At 42.7% G+C, this 20,762-nt stretch overlaps 1 protein-coding gene across 30 annotated transcripts in view; it reads right to left on the bottom strand.

Moving 5' to 3' along the window:
* RBFOX1 (RNA binding fox-1 homolog 1) overlaps nt 1-20,762 on the bottom strand; it is an 845,440-nt gene that overhangs the window by 530,564 nt on the left and 294,114 nt on the right. Inside the window, exon 1 of one of the 30 annotated variants that reach the window (XM_086941218.1) lies at nt 601-1,059. The exons of the other annotated variants lie outside the window; for them this stretch is intronic. Within the exon in view, the coding sequence (XP_086797344.1) occupies nt 601-633 (33 nt within the window). The 5' untranslated portion in view covers nt 634-1,059. Of the gene's footprint in view, nt 1-600; nt 1,060-20,762 lie in introns of those variants that run through there. 30 annotated transcript variants of the gene reach the window in all.

The raw sequence follows: 20,762 nt of genomic DNA on the forward strand, positions 1-20,762 counted from the left end.
AGATAGATAGATAGATAGATAGATAGATAGATAGATAGATAGATAGATAGATAGATAGATAGATGCAACTGTGAAATGTAGATAAATGGAGAAACAAAACAGACACACTAGTACATAGATGGGTAAACAGAAACAGGCTGCCTTTTTCTCAATGTAAACATGGAATGGTAGGCAGATGTATTGATACAAAGACAGTCACACACATCAACACAGCTCCCATTTAACGTCGCAGCTACACCTGCCAACATTTGAAATAGAGGTTATTTTGTTTCTTTCTTTTACCACTCAAGTGGCTTAACGTGTGCAAAATGAAGCCGCGTCTACTGTAGTTAAATGAAGCTAAGCCCTCTCTTTCCTCGGGGCAGGAACACAAAGCCGCAGACTTGAAGTGCGCACATGCTGCTGCCGTTAACCTGCTGCTGGCGGGTGTCCCCGCTCCAGATACCACGCACTGCGGGGGCGGGGGCGGTGAAGGTGCCTGCTGAGTGACTTGGGCAGCAGGGGCTCGCGAGAGGCACGCGCGGCGCGGGACAGATTAACACCCGCAGTGCCCTCCCTGTGACGCAACGCCAGCGCCGAGCGGAAAAGAAAGTGAAATACCTGCTGCACCATCCTGCTCCCTCGCTCCTCCATAAACTTAGCAGATGCTCCAGTCCCCGGCCCCGAAGCATCTGCCCAAAGCGGGCATCAATTATGGATGAGGGGGTGTGCGCAGGGCGCGCGCGAGAGCCGGCGGGACGGGAGGGTGGAGGGGCGACGCTGTCCCACGCGCTCGCGGGATCTGCTCGCCTCTCAGCCTGCTGCCTGCCGCCTGCCGGGCTCGGAAGCCGAGGTTTCTGCTGTGAGACAGGCGCTTACGACGTGGGTGAGCGCAGGCAGGCGGAGGGCTCACGGCAAACTGGTTAAATGAAACCACGAACTCCTGTAAAGAAACGTAAAAAACGAATTTTAAAGGAACATTGTGCCAGCGACGTGAATATAGTAATGGCAAAATCAATGTGCAGTCCGTCTGTTTCCGTGACAGCAGCCCTCGTTCGTGGGTTTGCAACCGGATATTCAGCACTCGGGAGAGCACACGATCACACAGTGGAAGAGGGGAGACGCGTCTAAGCCCCGGAGGTCGGGGCTTCTTCAGTGCTCTCTCCCAGTAGGATGGAAAAGGAACGGGGCGAAAACGTACGTTTTAAGAGGCGTCTAGGTAACTAGGGGAGGGGCATATTGCATATGGCATTGAATCCGTTGATTGACACATTCATAACTAGACTCTGACTTTACAAAAATACCTTTCTTCAAATACCACCAGTCAGCAGGCAACTCGATATTTACTTAACAGTGTATGCAGCAATAATATCTCAGTCGGTAAGCAATACAGCACTTGACCAGTCAAAATGAAAAGTAAACAGCACACTGACTGCGTGACCTCACTGCCACTGAGGGGGTTAGTTGATGGTCCCAAAGATAGACCCGCAGCATGGTTGCATTCATATCTTTTCATACTTTCATTACTGAATTGCTATAGTTGACAAGTTCATGACCCGAATTACCACCGTCCCTCTTTTGATGAAATACCACGAGGGACTATTTAGTCTCAAGTTCTATATTTGCTCTTATATTATCAGTGCAAAAAGATGTGAATAATCTAAAATGGGCTCCAAAGATTACTGAGGTTATGTACTTAGAATTGTCCACATTGTACAGGGCTGACCGAGGTGCATACCCTGTGCTCAAGGACATACCTAGAGTTCACAGAGCCCGAACACATACCCTGGGCTCACAGGCCCCAGGCACAGACCCTAAGGCCAGGTCCAGTGGTGTAATGCAAAATGATGCCCCCCCCCCCTGAAGAATGTGTGGAGGGGCCACTGACTCTTCCATTTGCCATGGACATTCATTGGCCTCTGGCAGAATGGTGCCCCCCCCCCGACAGGTTTGCGGGCCCCTAGAGTGCTGGGGCTCCTTGGCAACACAGGGGCATGTGTTACAGCCCTGGCCAGGTCAGACTCTCTCCACTCACAATGCCCAAGTACATCGGCCACCCTCACAGATCCAGAGTACACACCCTGTGCTTAAAAGGCATATGCAGCCTCAGAGGAATATCATGATGTGCAGCAGCCATCTTGAATGTATATGTGTGGCAAAGAGGCAGAAACGGTGACCCCTATACTGTAGGAAAGTAACTCTTTTTGATACGGTCACCATCACTTATTGCCTGGGAACTGATCTGATTTCTTCTCGAAGTGCACTGGGTTCCTGCTAACCAGGTTCCTAGTGCCAGGACTCTTCCCCAAAACTGTACAATTGTTTTCCCAATTGGCAAAATGTTTACCACCCTCTGTAAGTCCCTAGAAAATGGTACCCTCAGTACCTAGGGCCTGAGGTACCAAACAGTGTCTCTAAGGGCAGCAGCCCAAATTGTGCCATGCTAAAGGACCTCTCACCAAGCACATGCAAGACTGCTATTGCAGCCTGTGTGTCTTGGTGCAGACAAATGTGAAAACGCAACGTGTCACATATCCCTGTGTGCCATGTCCCCTAACAGTGCAGGTGATATTTTTAAGTCACCTCCACAGCAGGCCTGGCAGCCCTAAAGCAGGTTGCTGGATATTGCCTGTGAATGGATACCTGCATGAGCAGTTATGTCCCTTGTGCATGTCAGTCCTATTACTGCCAGTACAAGTGGACAGGGAAGACATTTTAAAACATGTGCTGGACACTGGTGAGAACAAGTTCCGCAGCTACATGATAGCTTTTATTGCAATAGGGGTGTTTGGTATCAAACATCTTGTATTGATAAACCCACACTGATTTCAGTGATGGATTTATCAATACATGCACCCAAAGGTCACCTAAGAGGTGCCCCCTGAAAAACTACCAGCCTCTTGTGTGCTCTCCGATTGGTTTTTGCCAACCTGCCACCCAGGATGCTGTGCAGACCTACTAGTGTGAGAGCTTCTGCTCCCAGGAGGCCTCTCAGTACATCCTATTTTCAGAGCATAACTTGTCAAAGCCTCTTGCTCCCCATCTCACTGGATGCACGGTCTGGCCTCTCCAGAATTGTCTGTGGTGCTGAACCCTTTGAGTTCTTCCCGAATACTCTGATAGCAGAGTCCAGCCTCTTCACACCTTCTAGGTCACATTGGCCTCACATCCTGATATCTCTCAACGTTTGCCTCCATTTCACTGACTGTACTGCCTTCCGATCCTTCCCTACGTCTCTGATAGCAGAGCCCTGAACTTGCAGGCCTATCAGGTCTCACAGATGAAGACCCTCTACTCCCCAACTCTCTCTCTCCATCTCATTGGCTACACAGCCTGCCTCTCTACATCAGTCCATAAAGCCTTGTCCTCTGATTCCCTCCCTAATACTGTGATAGCAGACCCAGACTCTTCAGGGTTCCCAGGTCACACTGATGGCAGAGCCTGGCGTCCGTTGATCTCTCTCTTCATCCAGCAGTCACAACACCTGGAATTGCTACATCTGTCTGTTGAACCGTGCCCTCTGATCCCTTCCCTCATACTTTAGTAGCAAAACTGGGCCTCCTGAGGCCTCTTTGGCCACACTGACTGCAATACTTGACCTCCTTTTCCACCTCATTGGCTGAAAAGCCTTTTTTCATCTGTCTGTGTTGCCACACCCTCTGTGTCCACCCCTATTACACTGATGGTAGATCCTTTACAGGCCTCTCATGTTACAATGTCTACAGACCACGATTTCAAAGGGTCAATTTGGGTGCACAGGCTGAAAGTCTTCCAAGTGTCTCCTCTGCCGTCACATTGACTGTAGAGCTCGGCTCGCTGGGTCTTTACCAAACTTAATGGCTAAAGATGCAGGTATCTCTCCCTGTCACACTTGCTACACTGTCAGGTCTAGCTGAATGACCGATTTCTCACAGGAGTTTTCACTACCCTAAATTAGGATACTCCACAGTGTTTCTTGTGCCTTTCAAATCCTCATTGTGAGGGGGTGTTGGAAAAAGTAGTGAAACTGTCACTGTGCATTTGCACTATGCATGTTTTTCTCTCAGGTTACTGGTGGTTGGTGTCCCTCACAACCACAGGTCAAGCAGTTTGGCCTGAAAATAATTTTACATGAATATTGTCAAGTTAAACTACACAGTCAAACTTAGTACCACACAAGCAGATATGTGTGGGGCTTCAATATGTCCAGCACAATTATTGTTTAAAGCTGAATGGCAGTAGGAGCCCCATTGCTCAGGTCTGCAAACTCTGCATGCATTAAAATTTGTTTTTGAAGCTGGTAAAACGGTTCAGTGTGTTAAGTTATTTCTGCTGAATCTGTGTGTGAACCCCAGGTCCTGAGTTGAAATACTAGCAAAGTCAACTCATATAAGAGTTTCATGAACTTGTCATCATGAGGTTGTGCAGAATTCCAGAAATTTAGTTCAACCTAGAATTTAGGCCTGAATTTCCACTTATGCACTTGGTTTTGAAGATGAACAAGGGATAGTCATTGGTATTCCAACAGGGTGGAGGTGATGTGATCATCTTTCTTCAATCCCTGGATGAGATGTGTAAAGTCTTGTAGGATACCCCCGAAGAGTGCCAGTGTGGAGACTGGGAGGCCATGGAGTAGTGCACTAACACATCCAGGTGAGAGAGAAGCTGCTTTCTGGAAGAAACACTTTGTCTTTTTATATAAGAGAGCTTGTACCAACCCGCCTTTGTTTGTTCTTTGAGGGAAATTGGTGTCCCTGGTGAATCTAAGTGAATTGGCATTCAGTCAGGGTAGGGGTTAGAACCTGTCAAGGTTCACGACATTGAGCCAGGTTTGCATTGTATCTACTTTGTTCTTGGAAAGTAATTAGAACAAAGTCAATCTATACTTGAGGTATCCCTTTTGCACTTGGTTCACACAGTACCTTCCTTCACATGCATTGATATCAGTCCATCATTGTAGCTTAATGTTTCATAAGTTCCACCAGAAAACCGTTAAAGGTCGATCATTCTCCATTTCAGCCGCTTCCAGTTGGAATCAGCTACCAGATTACCTCAGAGATGAATCTTACCCAGTTAGGTTTTAGCGCATAGACAGGTCTTCAATAATTTGCTAAACCTAAGATTTTGCTGCACATTATTGTCTCTGTGTATTTACTACAGGCCTGGGGATTAAAGCCAAGACATTCCCGGTTTATAAATCCATTAAGTGCAAATAAAAATGCATGAAGTGAAATGGCAGAATCAAGATTGATGCAATTTCAATCTTATTAAATGTATGGAGAATGTGCCTTCTGAGGCAGAATGACCATCCACAAGTTTGCAGATTTATGGGTATTAACAAGCAATTAGAACTCTTTCACATTCTAGAAATATATACATAACTACACTTGAGAAATGGCAGTGTTATGTCTTGCCTGTTTGGGATGGGTTTCTAAATAGGTAAATATCCTAACAGTGAAGGAAACAATACACATAGATTGCATGTTCAGCATCACTTAAATTCTCTCTAAATTGCCCCCTGTTTGAAATTACATTTTAGTGCGTTTTTTGGTGTTGGAGGTTCTTGGTAATCTATACTGTTGTAAAATTAAAAGAGTACAAGAGGCATTCTTTGTGAAATCCACGAATGTCATATTGCAACTTCTTACAAAGGGATAATCCTCTGGTAATATATTAACAACTTTTACATCACAGGGTCGAGGAATCAGGCCCTGCAGATTTAGTAGCAGCAGAAAAGACACATACATAAAAATATATATTGCAAGTAATATTTTTAAATCTGTGGGCATTGTTTAATCCTTTAATATACAAACAAGATGACTTATTTAGAGTTTGGCATCTGGTATACACTGTTCAAAAACATGGCAGATTTCCTTTTCACTGTGTTACAAGTGCCATAGGCTAAAATGCGCTTGTAATATGTCAGACATATGTGATTTAGTAGCCGCTTCGCCAAACTCTGCATAAGACCCCCAGTCACAGAGCTTCTTTGGATAGTGGCCAGTCTCATTCAGAACTTTTCTTTTGGTAGTACCCATAACTACTGAGACCCTTCTGATGACTTCATCCTCACACTGTCAAAGCTCTGCCCATGATGCCCAAGCTTAATCAAAATTATATCCCTGAAAATGCCAAGTCTCAATCAAATACATTATTCAAATACAACCTAGATTTGATCAGATCTCTGATCATCATATTATGCAGACTCAATTAGAGCCTTAATCGCACTAATGCCCAGAGTCTCTCAGAAAACCTTTTCTGACAGTACTCAGACTCGCTGACAGACGTGCGAATGACAGCACATAGACTCACTCATAGCACGGATCCTGATACACTCAGACTCAATTGGATTCCTTCTGTTGATAATATTCAATCAAAACATTGTTTTGATTACATTCACACTTCACATGATTCCTGCTTTATATAAACCCAATAAATAGGCATATTTAGAGCCCTGTTCCTGATGATAAAAAGCTTTACTCATTTGCGACTGATGTTAACTCTCCAAGATGAAATTCTGATGAAGGTAAAGAAATGTGCAATATTGACTATGTGAACTTGAGTGTGAAAATTGGGGCTATAGGGTGTTAGATTTTGAGATGGACTCTTGGCTAGACTGCTGCCTTTTCCTTGGGTGCACCCGAAGCTTGCACTCATGAATTTGTGCTCTGCTTTCAGCAGCTTGCAAAAACACTTTAACTATACAAAAAGCCCAAATCGTTTTTGCTGCCAATGTTTGTTACTATTTTATGCTGAACACAGCCTGCCAGCACTGTAACATTGGCAAGCCAGGGCTGGAAGCTAAAAGCAGCTCTGGAAAACGAAAATGCTGCAATGACAGCTCCAGTTTGCACAGAGACCATATTGAGTAAGTCAGCTCTCTCGAGGATTTTCTTTGGTGTGAACATGTTTCTCCCACAAAGCTGTTGTTCTAAAAATGGTTCAAAATGATTCATTGTGCAGCAGAAGTTTCAAAATATTTTGGCAAAAAGGTAGAGCAAGCAATTCTGAAGATAAACCCTCTAAATTACCGAACAATTCCGAACCTCTCTGTTGTACTAAATAGTATTATTTTTCCACAACTGCAAATAATGTGTGTGCTTTTAATACATCATATGCCGTTCTCAGGGATGGGTGGCCTCAGGATCACTCAGCTCTAACTCATTTTGAGATCTATCGCTAGACACCCTGAGTGTTTTCAAGTTTCTCATATGGCCAGTCCATCCGTGACATTTCAGTACCATGACTCAGCTACTCAAAACTGCAGAGCGTTCAGAAAATTGCATGTGTTACTTACAGTCTTATCTGCTACTTATAAAAGTATACATTTGTGCACTCCAGCTCTGCCCAGCTATTTATATCTGGCCTGGCAGTAAATATTTCCTTTTACCCAAGTGGTTAGTATTTTTCCTGTTATTAGGTCATAGGCTTTATTGCTCTGCATTAGGAATGAGTTCGACTTTCAATGAAAATCCCGAAATATCTGGAAGATCTAGCTAGCTACTCCAAAGAAGGATTCACCTTCAGAACTCGCTCCACCAAAAGGGCTGTAGGGTGGGAAAATGCCATCAGTGGCTTGTCTTCTGGAATGAGCATTTACTCTAGTATAAGAGTAATGTTGCCTGCTACTGCTTGATGGGAAGAGGAAAGATGTATAACGCAGAATAGCATACATAGTGTCCGTCTCCCATTCCTACACATTGATCAAGATCTGGTGGGTTCCCTGCTCATTCGCCTTCGAAGGAGTATCCTGCCAATGCCAGTGTGCTGAAATAGTAACCAGTGGATTGCCATTGTGGGGAGACTGGAGTGGTGTGGCTCACTGGTTAGAGGTGGCAGACCCGTAAGCAGAGAACGGCCAGGGACCAGGGTTCAATTCCCGACGCGGCAGTTCCCGGCGCAGCAGGGTCGTGGACCAGGGTCAAAACGGACTCGATTATTCTCGCCTCGGTGCCTACTCTAACCAGGGAACACACTCGGCAACTCTGGGCATTAAGCTTGCCTCATCTCTACAACGGCCCCCCACAGACGCCGGGGATGCCTGGTTTCACCTTGGAGATACCCAGAAAGGGACCATCTCACAGGGAAAACCAGGACGGGTTCCCCAGCGGTCTTCAGTGCCAGGTTACTCCATGGAGTTGCATTGCGCTTTACAAGTACACCCACATTTACATTTACTTAGAATGTCAAATGAGCATCTTCACTTTTTTGTGCAACTTTAGCTGCACAGCTCAGTCCCATTTAAGACACATTTAAATTTTCTTGACGTATAAACCTCACCATGCTTTAATATGGTTGAGGCGAAGCTTCTGAAATTTTTAGATGTCCCTACAATTTTCCACCCAGAGCTTTGAAGAAGTCTACATCTTCAGCAATCATGCAAGATTACTGGTTTACAATACAATCTAATACCTGGAAATGCGCCTCCATGCTTTACGTATCTAATTTGCTCACTTTTCTATCGGCTAAATACCTACCTATAAGTAACGCAGAGCTACATTAATGCATTCTTGCACGTATTAATTATACCCCGCCTGATTATTACTGGTTAGGTTTCTCTGGGCCTGGATTTACCGGGTGTGAAAGAGCCAGACCCAATTTTTCTTATCAGAAAAACTGCCAGGAAAGTTGCATGAGGCTTTGGCTGCAGCAACCACGCATCTTGCCACTTTCTAAGAGAGGGGAAACATACAATGCTTCCACCTGCTAAAGAAAAACTCCCCTTGTCTCACCTGCTGACTCCGCCTCCTTCCCTCATTCCCACCCTATGCGCTGGCCCCACAGATATTGACCACCTGCTCACATTCCATGTGGTTTTACATGAAATTGTACCGTCCAGGGGCAATTTTCTGCACTTAAACGGTATTATCTTCATAGTACCTTGCAACTCGTAATTAGGGCCTAAGTAGTTTAAATCACTTCGGAGAAAAAACAAATATAATTATGAGGCCCAGTATCCCAAGGGTAAGAAAAAGGACGAGAATGATGTGTTTGGCATTTCTCCACCCTCCTCAGATTGTATTTTTTCTCTGAGTGTTTACGCAAACAACAACAAAAGCATTTGAAATGTGAATATTGATTTTTATGCGTATTACATATTTGCTTTTAAATAGAGCTGCCAGGAATGTGGCTAAATATATCCGTGAATCAAATTACTCCAGCTGCAAGTGATGAAGCTGCTGTAGCAACCAGTGTTCTGGTAAACACATACACCAGAAGGTCATAGGTTGACTCAAAGTGTATTTTACTGGCCCAAGTGTTTCTGTTATAGATATTGTCTTATGTGTGTAACATCACTTTTTGGGTACTACACCTTCATAATTGAAGATAATGAAACCCAACGCCTGGAGAACACTGTCCTCAGTCTGACTGTGTTCTCCTACTAACTGGAAAAAAGAGTTTTAAGCTGCTTAATATACCCTAAAAGAGAAGAAAAAAATTGAACCAGATTTTCCCTTCAGTAGCAAAATAGGCAAGCAGGCACTCATGTAGGAAAAAAACATAGTTTAGGCTCTAAAAATTATATTCAATGAAATTCCCATTTAAAACTATGTATATAAGAACAACGAGGAATGAGGTACATGCCAATTTCTGGGCAGCTTTCCAAAGATTGGGTTACAAGTGTGCATGCGCCGTTTTTTGCAGCACTACGCAGATAATGAACACAGCACACAAATTTGCCAATTTAAGTCAACGTGGACTTATGAAGCCATGTAAGTTTAATTACTGAGGCAGCACATCTATCATCTATATAAGTAAAAATAGGTTGGAATTCAGCCCAGGCAGAAGTTTCAATTCTGCCGGCGGATTCAGAGGAAATTCAGTAATTCCACGTTATAACTTTCAATCCCTGCAGAGTATATAAGGGTGCCGAGTGATATATGTAGTTGTTTCTAAACTACTGCATATACCACTTGCCGTTGCCCTTGCATACCCTGCAGTGATTAAAAGTTTTAATCATTGCACAGTTTGTAAAGGAAGGGCACCAAGTGATATGCAGTAGTTGACAAAGCTTAGAAGCCACCTGCAGTGTCCAGCACGGATCGGGGGTGGCGGGGCGAGAGGACAGGGTTGGGGTAAGGGGATATTAAAAAAAAGTATGTCACCGCCGTGTCTCTCTGTCGTCTTTCCTCGAGTCAGAAATGGGAATGAAAGCAGTCAGGCTCCCCTGACCAATCACAATGCTGCAAATCAGAGTTGTGGTTGGTAAGCACCCAGGCTCCACTGACAAATCACAGTGCTGCAATGCAGGGGTGCGATTGGTCTGCCTGCCGTGGTTCAGTGATCAGCCAGGGACTGGGAGCCTGGGCATGTTCTCCACCCAGGCAGTAATGCAGCCTGAATGGATAACATGAGAAGTCACATGAGTATTTGGCCGGCCCTAGAGGGCCGGCCAAACAGTCATTGGACACTTAGAACGGTACTACCAATCCTCTCCTGCTCTGTTCTGTGAGCAGAGCAGCCCCTTCAGCAGGACAAAATAAAATGCTGATAACATTATGTTAATATAATTTAATTTTTCCTTTTTTTCACGAATTCAAAGCAGTGGGGCGACGCTTCTCCGCTTTAGCGGAGGAGCCACAACTGGAAGCCACAGCATACCACTCGGCATCCTTACATATTTTACAGTGATTAAAAGTTAATCACTGCAGATAATGTAAGGGCATCAATTTCTGTTTGGCTGCAGTATGAAAATAGCACTAAATGCCCACTGTGCCCAGTGAGAGAATTCTATAGATCTGGGTGAAATTTAATGTAATTCGTGTGATTCAGCGGAATCGTTCTCAGCCAATTCCACCCACCCTTAGTTGGAAAGAATTCACTAACTGTCACAATTAAGTAGTTGGAGTATGAGCACTCCGAGTTAAGCAATTTCTTTTACATACATATTTGGCACAGAGAAAGCACCACAAACAGTAGTGTAAAAGCTTTTTTGCACTGTACCTTAGCAAGAGAACTGTGGAAAAAGTGCCTCTAACTGCGAAGAATAAACTTTCCTGGTAATGTATACAATAGGGGCATTACAGAAATGGTTCAGTACACACAGCCCTATGATTAACACAAAGACAGTCAAATACAACTGTATTCACGTTCAAGCTGCTTTGTATCACCCACAAAGCAATACATGGAATGGGACCGCTCTTCATCAGGAATTAAAATCACCAAACACATTCAACAAAGGAACATCCGCTCTAAAGGAGCATCTCGCCTCAAAATCCCACCATACAAGATAAAAACATGGGTGGCACATCCTTCTCTGTTCAAGCAGCCAAACTATGGAACTCTTTACCCCCAACATAAGGTCCACCAAAACCACCTTATCTTCAGAAAACTACTCAAGATTTGGCTCTTCCCCACATAAACACCATACGCAAACAGAAATGTACAGTATATCCCTCTATATACAAGCATTTTTTTCCTATATAGATGTGTACCTATCTTTGTGTAATACTTTGTATAAACGTAAAATAATTATGTTGTTAAGAGAAAAAATAATAATACTAAATACATAAAAATCATCTTTGGTCTACATGTACATACTTCCATTGTGCATTTATGTACCTTCCATGTACTTGGATCTGTGTGTCTGTTACTTTTCTCCTGAAAAAGCATATCCAATGCACTACCCTATTTCTCATCCTGTGCCTCTATCAATATCTTTAAACTTCATATAATTACCTCCTTTATGTATCTATATACTTTCAATGTAATTATGGATCTATATATTTATCACTTTCTTCAAATTTAGCATTTCCAATGCACTACCCTATTTCTCAGCGTATACGTCACTCAATATATCTTCTAGCCCAACCTTCTGACTCATCTCAAACTTCTTCTTCTACTTCTTCCAATGCACTACCCTATCTCTCATCCTATACATCTATCAATATATCCTCTACATCTACTCTCTTATTTATCCCAAACCCCATTCCACTACTATGATTGCCAAAATAACCCTTTCTAGACTCTCTCCTACTCTACCCCTCCTTGCATCATCTGACACCTCTTTTACTATACCGATCTCCTAAAACAAACCTTTCTAAACTCTTTCCTCTGAGTCCTCTCCTCCAAAACTCCTTTTTTGCTCATCCAAAAGCCTGCTCCTTTTGCTAAGACCTAAAAAAAATAAAAAAATAAAAAATAAATAAAAAATCCTTCACTCTTTTATCCCTCCACTATCCTTTCAATCGAAATTACCATACTAACATGTTCACTTCTCAAATTCCATATTAAACTATACTAATATACTACCCAAATAACTGAATAACATATTCACTACTCAGATTACTTCATATTTTTTTACTATACTAATTTTCAACAGTAATCCTTTATGGGTTCCAGAGTGGCGTGCTACTCGCCAGAAAAGCGCTTCAACACCCATCAGGGGTAACAAGTGCTATATGAATGCAACTCTTTCCCCCCTTTTATCCCTCCGCTATCCTTCTCGCTCCAAGTAACTGACTAATATCCACCACTGAAATTACTTCATGTTTCACCATATTAATTCACCACTAATCCTTTGTAGGCTTCCTGAATAGCATGCATCAACAAGCGCTATATAAATACAAACCTTTGTCCTCCTCTATCCTTCTGCTATCATTCCAAATCAAAATAACTGACTAACTATCCACCACTTAAAATGTACTCGCATGTTTCTCTATACTAATTCAACACTAATCCTCTATGGGTCCCGGAGTAGTGTGCTGCTCGCCAAAAAAGCGCTTTAACACCTCGTCAGGGGTAGTAAGCGCTATATAAAGGCAATTACAATACAATACAATACATTGTTTGAGCAAGTTACTGATGACATGAGAAACAAGTGAGTTTTGTAGATCTGGCACTGCACCATTTCCCTTCCTTTCATAGTGCCTTTCTGTAGTTTACCACATAGCGCCCCATTACATGAACAAAAGACATTTAGGGCAATAAATCCCACTAGATATTTTGATGAATGATTTGGTTAAGATCGTATTGCTTGAAGACTATTGAGGGTTATGTCTTTGTTTTGTAAGCTTAAAAACCTACACAATAAAGCTAATTGAGAAGTCTGTACTCAATGCAAAAACTGATACTGTGCTCGGTCACTGGCAATGGATTCCTTTTTACACAACTCACTGACTAGTTTTAGGACATATTTACAACAAGGGGTGGTGAGGGACAGAGTCTCTGAATTAAACAGAATACTCTCACCCAGTCAAGAGATCAGGGCTAGATCCAACACCGTTTTTTAGCTCACTGCACCATCCCAGTTTCAGAACCTGACTGTATGCAAATTAGTCTGTTCCTGTCCCAGTGCATGATGGGAACAGGGCAAACCAAACTACAAAAGCCAATTCTTACACTGAGAAGGAAACAAGCTACCGGGGACCGGTTTCTGGCATTTCAGCCTCTTCGGCCCGGCTTGCTTGAATCCTGATGGTGCAATGAGCAAGGGACTCACATCTGAGTATACCCTTCCACGCTTAGGGTGGACAAAAATATTTACAACAAGGGGTGGTGAGGGACAGAGTCTCTGAATTAAACAGAATACTCTCACCCAGTCAAGAGATCAGGGCTAGATCCAACACCGTTTTTTAGCTCACTGCACCATCCCAGTTTCAGAACCTGACTGTATGCAAATTAGTCTGTTCCTGTCCCAGTGCATGATGGGAACAGGGCAAACCAAACTACAAAAGCCAATTCTTACACTGAGAAGGAAACAAGCTACCGGGGACCGGTTTCTGGCATTTCAGCCTCTTCGGCCCGGCTTGCTTGAATCCTGATGGTGCAATGAGCAAGGGACTCACATCTGAGTATACCCTTCCACGCTTAGGGTGGACAAAAATATTTACAACAAGGGGTGGTGAGGGACAGAGTCTCTGAATTAAACAGAATACTCTCACCCAGTCAAGAGATCAGGGCTAGATCCAACACCGTTTTTTAGCTCACTGCACCATCCCAGTTTCAGAACCTGACTGTATGCAAATTAGTCTGTTCCTGTCCCAGTGCATGATGGGAACAGGGCAAACCAAACTACAAAAGCCAATTCTTACACTGAGAAGGAAACAAGCTACCGGGGACCGGTTTCTGGCATTTCAGCCTCTTCGGCCCGGCTTGCTTGAATCCTGATGGTGCAATGAGCAAGGGACTCACATCTGAGTATACCCTTCCACGCTTAGGGTGGACAAAAATATTTACAACAAGGGGTGGTGAGGGACAGAGTCTCTGAATTAAACAGAATACTCTCACCCAGTCAAGAGATCAGGGCTAGATCCAACACCGTTTTTTAGCTCACTGCACCATCCCAGTTTCAGAACCTGACTGTATGCAAATTAGTCTGTTCCTGTCCCAGTGCATGATGGGAACAGGGCAAACCAAACTACAAAAGCCAATTCTTACACTGAGAAGGAAACAAGCTACCGGGGACCGGTTTCTGGCATTTCAGCCTCTTCGGCCCGGCTTGCTTGAATCCTGATGGTGCAATGAGCAAGGGACTCACATCTGAGTATACCCTTCCACGCTTAGGGTGGACAAAAATATTTACAACAAGGGGTGGTGAGGGACAGAGTCTCTGAATTAAACAGAATACTCTCACCCAGTCAAGAGATCAGGGCTAGATCCAACACCGTTTTTTAGCTCACTGCACCATCCCAGTTTCAGAACCTGACTGTATGCAAATTAGTCTGTTCCTGTCCCAGTGCATGATGGGAACAGGGCAAACCAAACTACAAAAGCCAATTCTTACACTGAGAAGGAAACAAGCTACCGGGGACCGGTTTCTGGCATTTCAGCCTCTTCGGCCCGGCTTGCTTGAATCCTGATGGTGCAATGAGCAAGGGACTCACATCTGAGTATACCCTTCCACGCTTAGGGTGGACAAAAATATTTACAACAAGGGGTGGTGAGGGACAGAGTCTCTGAATTAAACAGAATACTCTCACCCAGTCAAGAGATCAGGGCTAGATCCAACACCGTTTTTTAGCTCACTGCACCATCCCAGTTTCAGAACCTGACTGTATGCAAATTAGTCTGTTCCTGTCCCAGTGCATGATGGGAACAGGGCAAACCAAACTACAAAAGCCAATTCTTACACTGAGAAGGAAACAAGCTACCGGGGACCGGTTTCTGGCATTTCAGCCTCTTCGGCCCGGCTTGCTTGAATCCTGATGGTGCAATGAGCAAGGGACTCACATCTGAGTATACCCTTCCACGCTTAGGGTGGACAAAAATATTTACAACAAGGGGTGGTGAGGGACAGAGTCTCTGAATTAAACAGAATACTCTCACCCAGTCAAGAGATCAGGGCTAGATCCAACACCGTTTTTTAGCTCACTGCACCATCCCAGTTTCAGAAACTGACTGTATGCAAATTAGTCTGTTCCTGTCCCAGTGCATGATGGGAACAGGGCAAACCAAACTACAAAAGCCAATTCTTACACTGAGAAGGAAACAAGCTACCGGGGACCGGTTTCTGGCATTTCAGCCTCTTCGGCCCGGCTTGCTTGAATCCTGATGGTGCAATGAGCAAGGGACTCACATCTGAGTATACCCTTCCACGCTTAGGGTGGACAAAAATATTTACAACAAGGGGTGGTGAGGGACAGAGTCTCTGAATTAAACAGAATACTCTCACCCAGTCAAGAGATCAGGGCTAGATCCAACACCGTTTTTTAGCTCACTGCACCATCCCAGTTTCAGAACCTGACTGTATGCAAATTAGTCTGTTCCTGTCCCAGTGCATGATGGGAACAGGGCAAACCAAACTACAAAAGCCAATTCTTACACTGAGAAGGAAACAAGCTACCGGGGACCGGTTTCTGGCATTTCAGCCTCTTCGGCCCGGCTTGCTTGAATCCTGATGGTGCAATGAGCAAGGGACTCACATCTGAGTATACCCTTCCACGCTTAGGGTGGACAAAAATATTTACAACAAGGGGTGGTGAGGGACAGAGTCTCTGAATTAAACAGAATACTCTCACCCAGTCAAGAGATCAGGGCTAGATCCAACACCGTTTTTTAGCTCACTGCACCATCCCAGTTTCAGAACCTGACTGTATGCAAATTAGTCTGTTCCTGTCCCAGTGCATGATGGGTGGTCTGCTCTATAGGTGTGGCAGGGTATACTCAGACATGAGTCCCTTTCTCACTGCTCCATCAGGATTCAAGCAAGCCGGGCCGAAGAGGCTGAAATGCCAGAAACCGGTCCCCGGTAGCTTGTCTCCTTTCTGGTAAAGAATTGGCTTGGTAGTTTAGTCTGCCCTGTTCCCATGATGCACTGGGCCAGGGACAGACTGATTTGCATATAGCCAGGTTCTGAGCTGGGATGGGGCAGTGAGATAAATAACGGTGATGGATCAAGCCCTGATCTTTGGACTGGGTAAGAGTGGTCTGCTCAATTCAGACACTCTGTTCATCACCACCCCCTTTTGTAAATCGATTTTGGCCACTATAGGTGTGGCAGGGTATACTCAGACATGAGTCCCTTTCTCACTGCTCCATCAGGATTCAAGCAAGCCGGGCCGAAGAGGCTGAAATGCCAGAAACCGGTCCCCGGTAGCTTGTCTCCTTTCTGGTAAAGAATTGGCTTGGTAGTTTAGTCTGCCCTGTTCCCATGATGCACTGGGCCAGGGACAGACTGATTTGCATATAGCCAGGTTCTGAGCTGGGATGGGGCAGTGAGATAAATAACGGTGATGGATCAAGCCCTGATCTTTGGACTGGGTAAGAGTGGTCTGCTCAATTCAGACACTCTGTTCATCACCACCCCCTTTTGTAAATCGATTTTGGCCACTATAGGTGTGGCAGGGTATACTCAGACATGAGTCCCTTTCTCACTGCTCCATCAGGATTCAAGCAAGCCGGGCCGAAGAGGCTGAAATGCCAGAAACCGGTCCCCGGTAGCTTGTCTCCTTTCTGGTAAAGAATTGGCTTGGTAGTTTAGTCTGCCCTGTTCCCATGATGCACTGGGCCAGGGACAGACTGATTTGCATATAGCCAGGTTCTGAGCTGGGATGGGGCATGAGATAAATAACGGTGATGGATCAAGCCCTGATCTTTGGACTGGGTAAGAGTGGTCTGCTCAATTCAGACACTCTGTTCATCACCACCCCCTTTTGTAAATAGTTTTAGGACATTGCACTAGTATTTAAAGAGAAGCACAATTTGGAAAAGTGCCAAAAAGATCTCAAATTTAAAAAGCCAAGATATTGGCTTTGCCAAGAAATCAGCTTTGCAAATATCTGTTTACACTGGCATTAGCTAATAGCAAAATGGCTGACAATATGTCACAGTGCACGTGCGCACACGTGGAAGCATGAGTGGCTACTTTGAAACCAGTAGTCATTTGTCATTTTTACTTTACTGTTCAAATGTGGTGAACAGCCATTTTATAATGGTAAATAAAAAGTAAAACAGTGCAAGAGTGAGAAGTAGGGAAGAGAGCAGCCCAATACAAATTTTAGGGTGTTTAAATGGTACCTCTTTCTTTGACTCACACAAAACACCTCTGTAAAAAGAGTTCCTCCCCATTAAATTTAACAACCCTGTTGAAATTATAACTGTAAATAAGTTAATGATTACAGTATCAAGAGTAGTACACATTTAAGTAGTCAGAAGTTTGAACATCCAGAAATAAATATACCATTCATATAAACTGTTTTATTGGGACCTAACCTGTCAAACAATATTCTTTCAAAGTACACTTTTTATGTAGTTATGATTCAGTCTCTAGAGCTGTTCGACCTTGATCCTATTACATCTCCTGTACCCTTTATCAACCAAAAAAACATTCAAACCGCAGCACAATGATCGATATGCAATGCAATTCAGTTGTAGATTTTCACAGTAACAAAATCACATCAGCTTGATCCCTCCACTACAACTGTTTCAAGAATGCAAACACTGATCGCATTATCTGATTCTCTTGGACGGGCAATGGACTAGACCACCCCAGTAACACTGGAAAATCAAGGCTAAATTACCCCCTTACTGTGGTCATGTTGTTATTTAGAATAAGTGCAAAAATTATCTCAAAACAGTCTTGGTAGGCAATTTCATCTTTTCTTGGAGATATAAGGTGCGGCAATTTTTGCAAACACTTTTTACCACTGCATCATACACGTGGGTATGCAGGACAGTGTTGTGTGATAAGAGTGTTTATGCATGTTTAAGCACAATACTATGTACTTTAGGGACAACAACAAAACAAGCAGAAACACAATATCATACCGCCACAATTAACATCACAATAATTTTGCAGTGATACAAGACAAGAAAATATTGCAGCAAATACAACCCAAAACACTACCTCAAATCAGCAACAAAATACATCACCTGATATCAAAACACTTCAACAAAAAAGAAAGTAATAAAATAAGAAAAAGAAAATCAAAAGTCAGACGTGCAATAATGCGTCTGTGCATTTTATTTATGTTAGATTTTGTAGCCATAGTGTTGTTCCATTCTTGATGAGACAACTATTTTCTGTTTTCTTTATTTGGTGTTGTGGTTGTATAGCTGTGCATTGTGTTGTTGTGATGTATTGCTACTGTTGGCTTGTTGTGTTATTGTGCTGCTTTGTATTGCAATGCAATGCAATGCAATGCAGTTTTGAGCTGTTATACTGTATTCATGAATTGCTGCCGTGGCATTGCCATGTATGGTAGTACTTTTGTTTTGTTCTGTTATCTTGTGGCAATTCTGCTGTCTTGTGTTATTTTTAGTTGCTTTTGTAGTATTTTGTTATCTGTTGTCTAGGGTTATTATCTCATTTGCTTTTCGTTATTTTGGTGTTACTTTGTTGTTATGCTTGGCATTATTGTCTAACTCAGACTTTTTTTAACATACTTCATCAAATGATACACCCTCTCACGTCAAAGGAAATATGTCATTTATAAACACAGAAGCAAAACAACTAGGGGTTCCATAGATACTAAAGTACAGCTGCCCCAGCTCTAAATCTTAATGCTTAGAAATAGCACCATCCACGCTCTCATAAAGTGATCAGAGACAGTGTCTTTAGCAGACTACAAGCAAGATTCCCAAAGGAATGTGAAGAAAAGCATCCGACGTGCAATCATCTGAGAGTGGCTTGTTAAAACCTGCATTTGAAAAAATGCCAAAAAATGCTTGATCATGTTAACAAAGAACATTTAAGCCTTACATCAGGAGGGTTTTGGGGGAGATAGAATGTAAAATCCTACTTTTCCTTCCAAATCACTTATGGAATTGCTTGTCCATGATGCTTTTCTTTTCAAAATACAAATGCCTTTCTCCCGACTTTGATATGCTGGTCTTCCTCCATCATTTAAGACTATGATTGTCAGCTTCCTATTTCGTTCACCACCCATTTTTTACCCTTGTAATGTATGTTGTCCTTCCTTAATCCCACATGAAATATTGGCTGGGTTCCTCTTGTCCAACCAAATCCTAAGCATTTTAACTGTGTTACTCAGCTTTCAAGATTATAAAAAACGTTTTATTTGATGCTTTGTTCATCTACTTCCCCAGCCCCCCCCCCTCCTACTGGCCAACATTTTTATAACGTTCACTCTAATGATATACATCTCGAATGTATGCTTCGTTGTCATTTGTGTGCCCACTTATGGTGCCCAACATTGGCTGTCATGGAAGTATTATTTTTTTAACTGCATCCACAAATGTGTGCCAAATATGTCCTTCGACAGTGCAACCCTTCACCTGCTCTCTGGTCTCAATTGGTCCTTCCTCAGTTTCTTTTAATTGTGTCTAAATTAGTTCCTAATGGCCCTTGACCCCCACCTGCAAGTTGTTTTATTCAATAGCCGTTTGTTTCCATGCCAACACAGAATAGATTCTTAAAATGTTTAGTAAAACGTCAAGTTATACCTCTTCAAAATATGAATGCATTTTTGTTTGGATCTGTTTATCCTGATGTTAATTTCTAAATTACTTCATGGGATATAATGTGTTTCTTGATTTTTATTTTGAAATCAAATAGAAATTATCTTTAAAAAAGAGTATACAACACAATGTGTTATTATTGTTTTCAACTTTGAAAAATTCATGTTTGGTTGGACTCCTATTAGAAATTGAAACTCTTGGTGGAACAGAGCAAGACTCAAAGCTTCCACTTCTAAAAACTGAGCTTCACTCACAGCTTTTTCAAAAATTCAAGTATAGTACATCGTGAACAAATACTAATCCAACTGGTACTTTGTTATGATTATGATGATGTGGTAGAAGTTTAAAAACCATGGGTTACAACTTATGAGGGGTGTTACATACAGTTATGAGTGTTATCATCGGGTAGTACAACCCAAAGTATTGTGTCTAGCTGAGGTGTCATCTACAGTTTACTAAAGACAGATTAAAGACAATCTGTAGAAGAAAATGGACAATTGTGAATGATTGAGCCCAGAAATCCTTTTAGGTGAAACTTAAAAAGTTACATTTACCTACCCTTCAGCAAGGAAGGATTGGCTATGATTTTACGTGTCCTATATTTGATCCTTTTTCGAAAATCCAAAAAAACTCACAAGTGGAACAACTGCGAACTCACGTTTTGATATATCATTAATAACTTAATAATAATTGGTATTGTGCATGGTTTTGTTGTTGCTATTCCTGTTTTCTTGTTAATGATTTATTATTAATTTTATAACTTTTGTTACTCCTATTATCAGTATTGGCCATTTAAAATAAAACTACTAAAGTAATACTTGTTTCAGACTCTATAGTGTCATTTTTATCCAATATACACAAACATGTTTACTTCTTCAATATTCTCACATTCTCCACTAACAGGCATACCCTCACTGCCCTGCTTTCCTGCTTTCTCAATTATT

The sequence above is a fragment of the Lissotriton vulgaris genome, chromosome 10 (assembly GCF_964263255.1).
Source record: "Lissotriton vulgaris chromosome 10, aLisVul1.2, whole genome shotgun sequence".
NCBI classification, from domain to species: Eukaryota; Metazoa; Chordata; class Amphibia; order Caudata; family Salamandridae; genus Lissotriton; species Lissotriton vulgaris.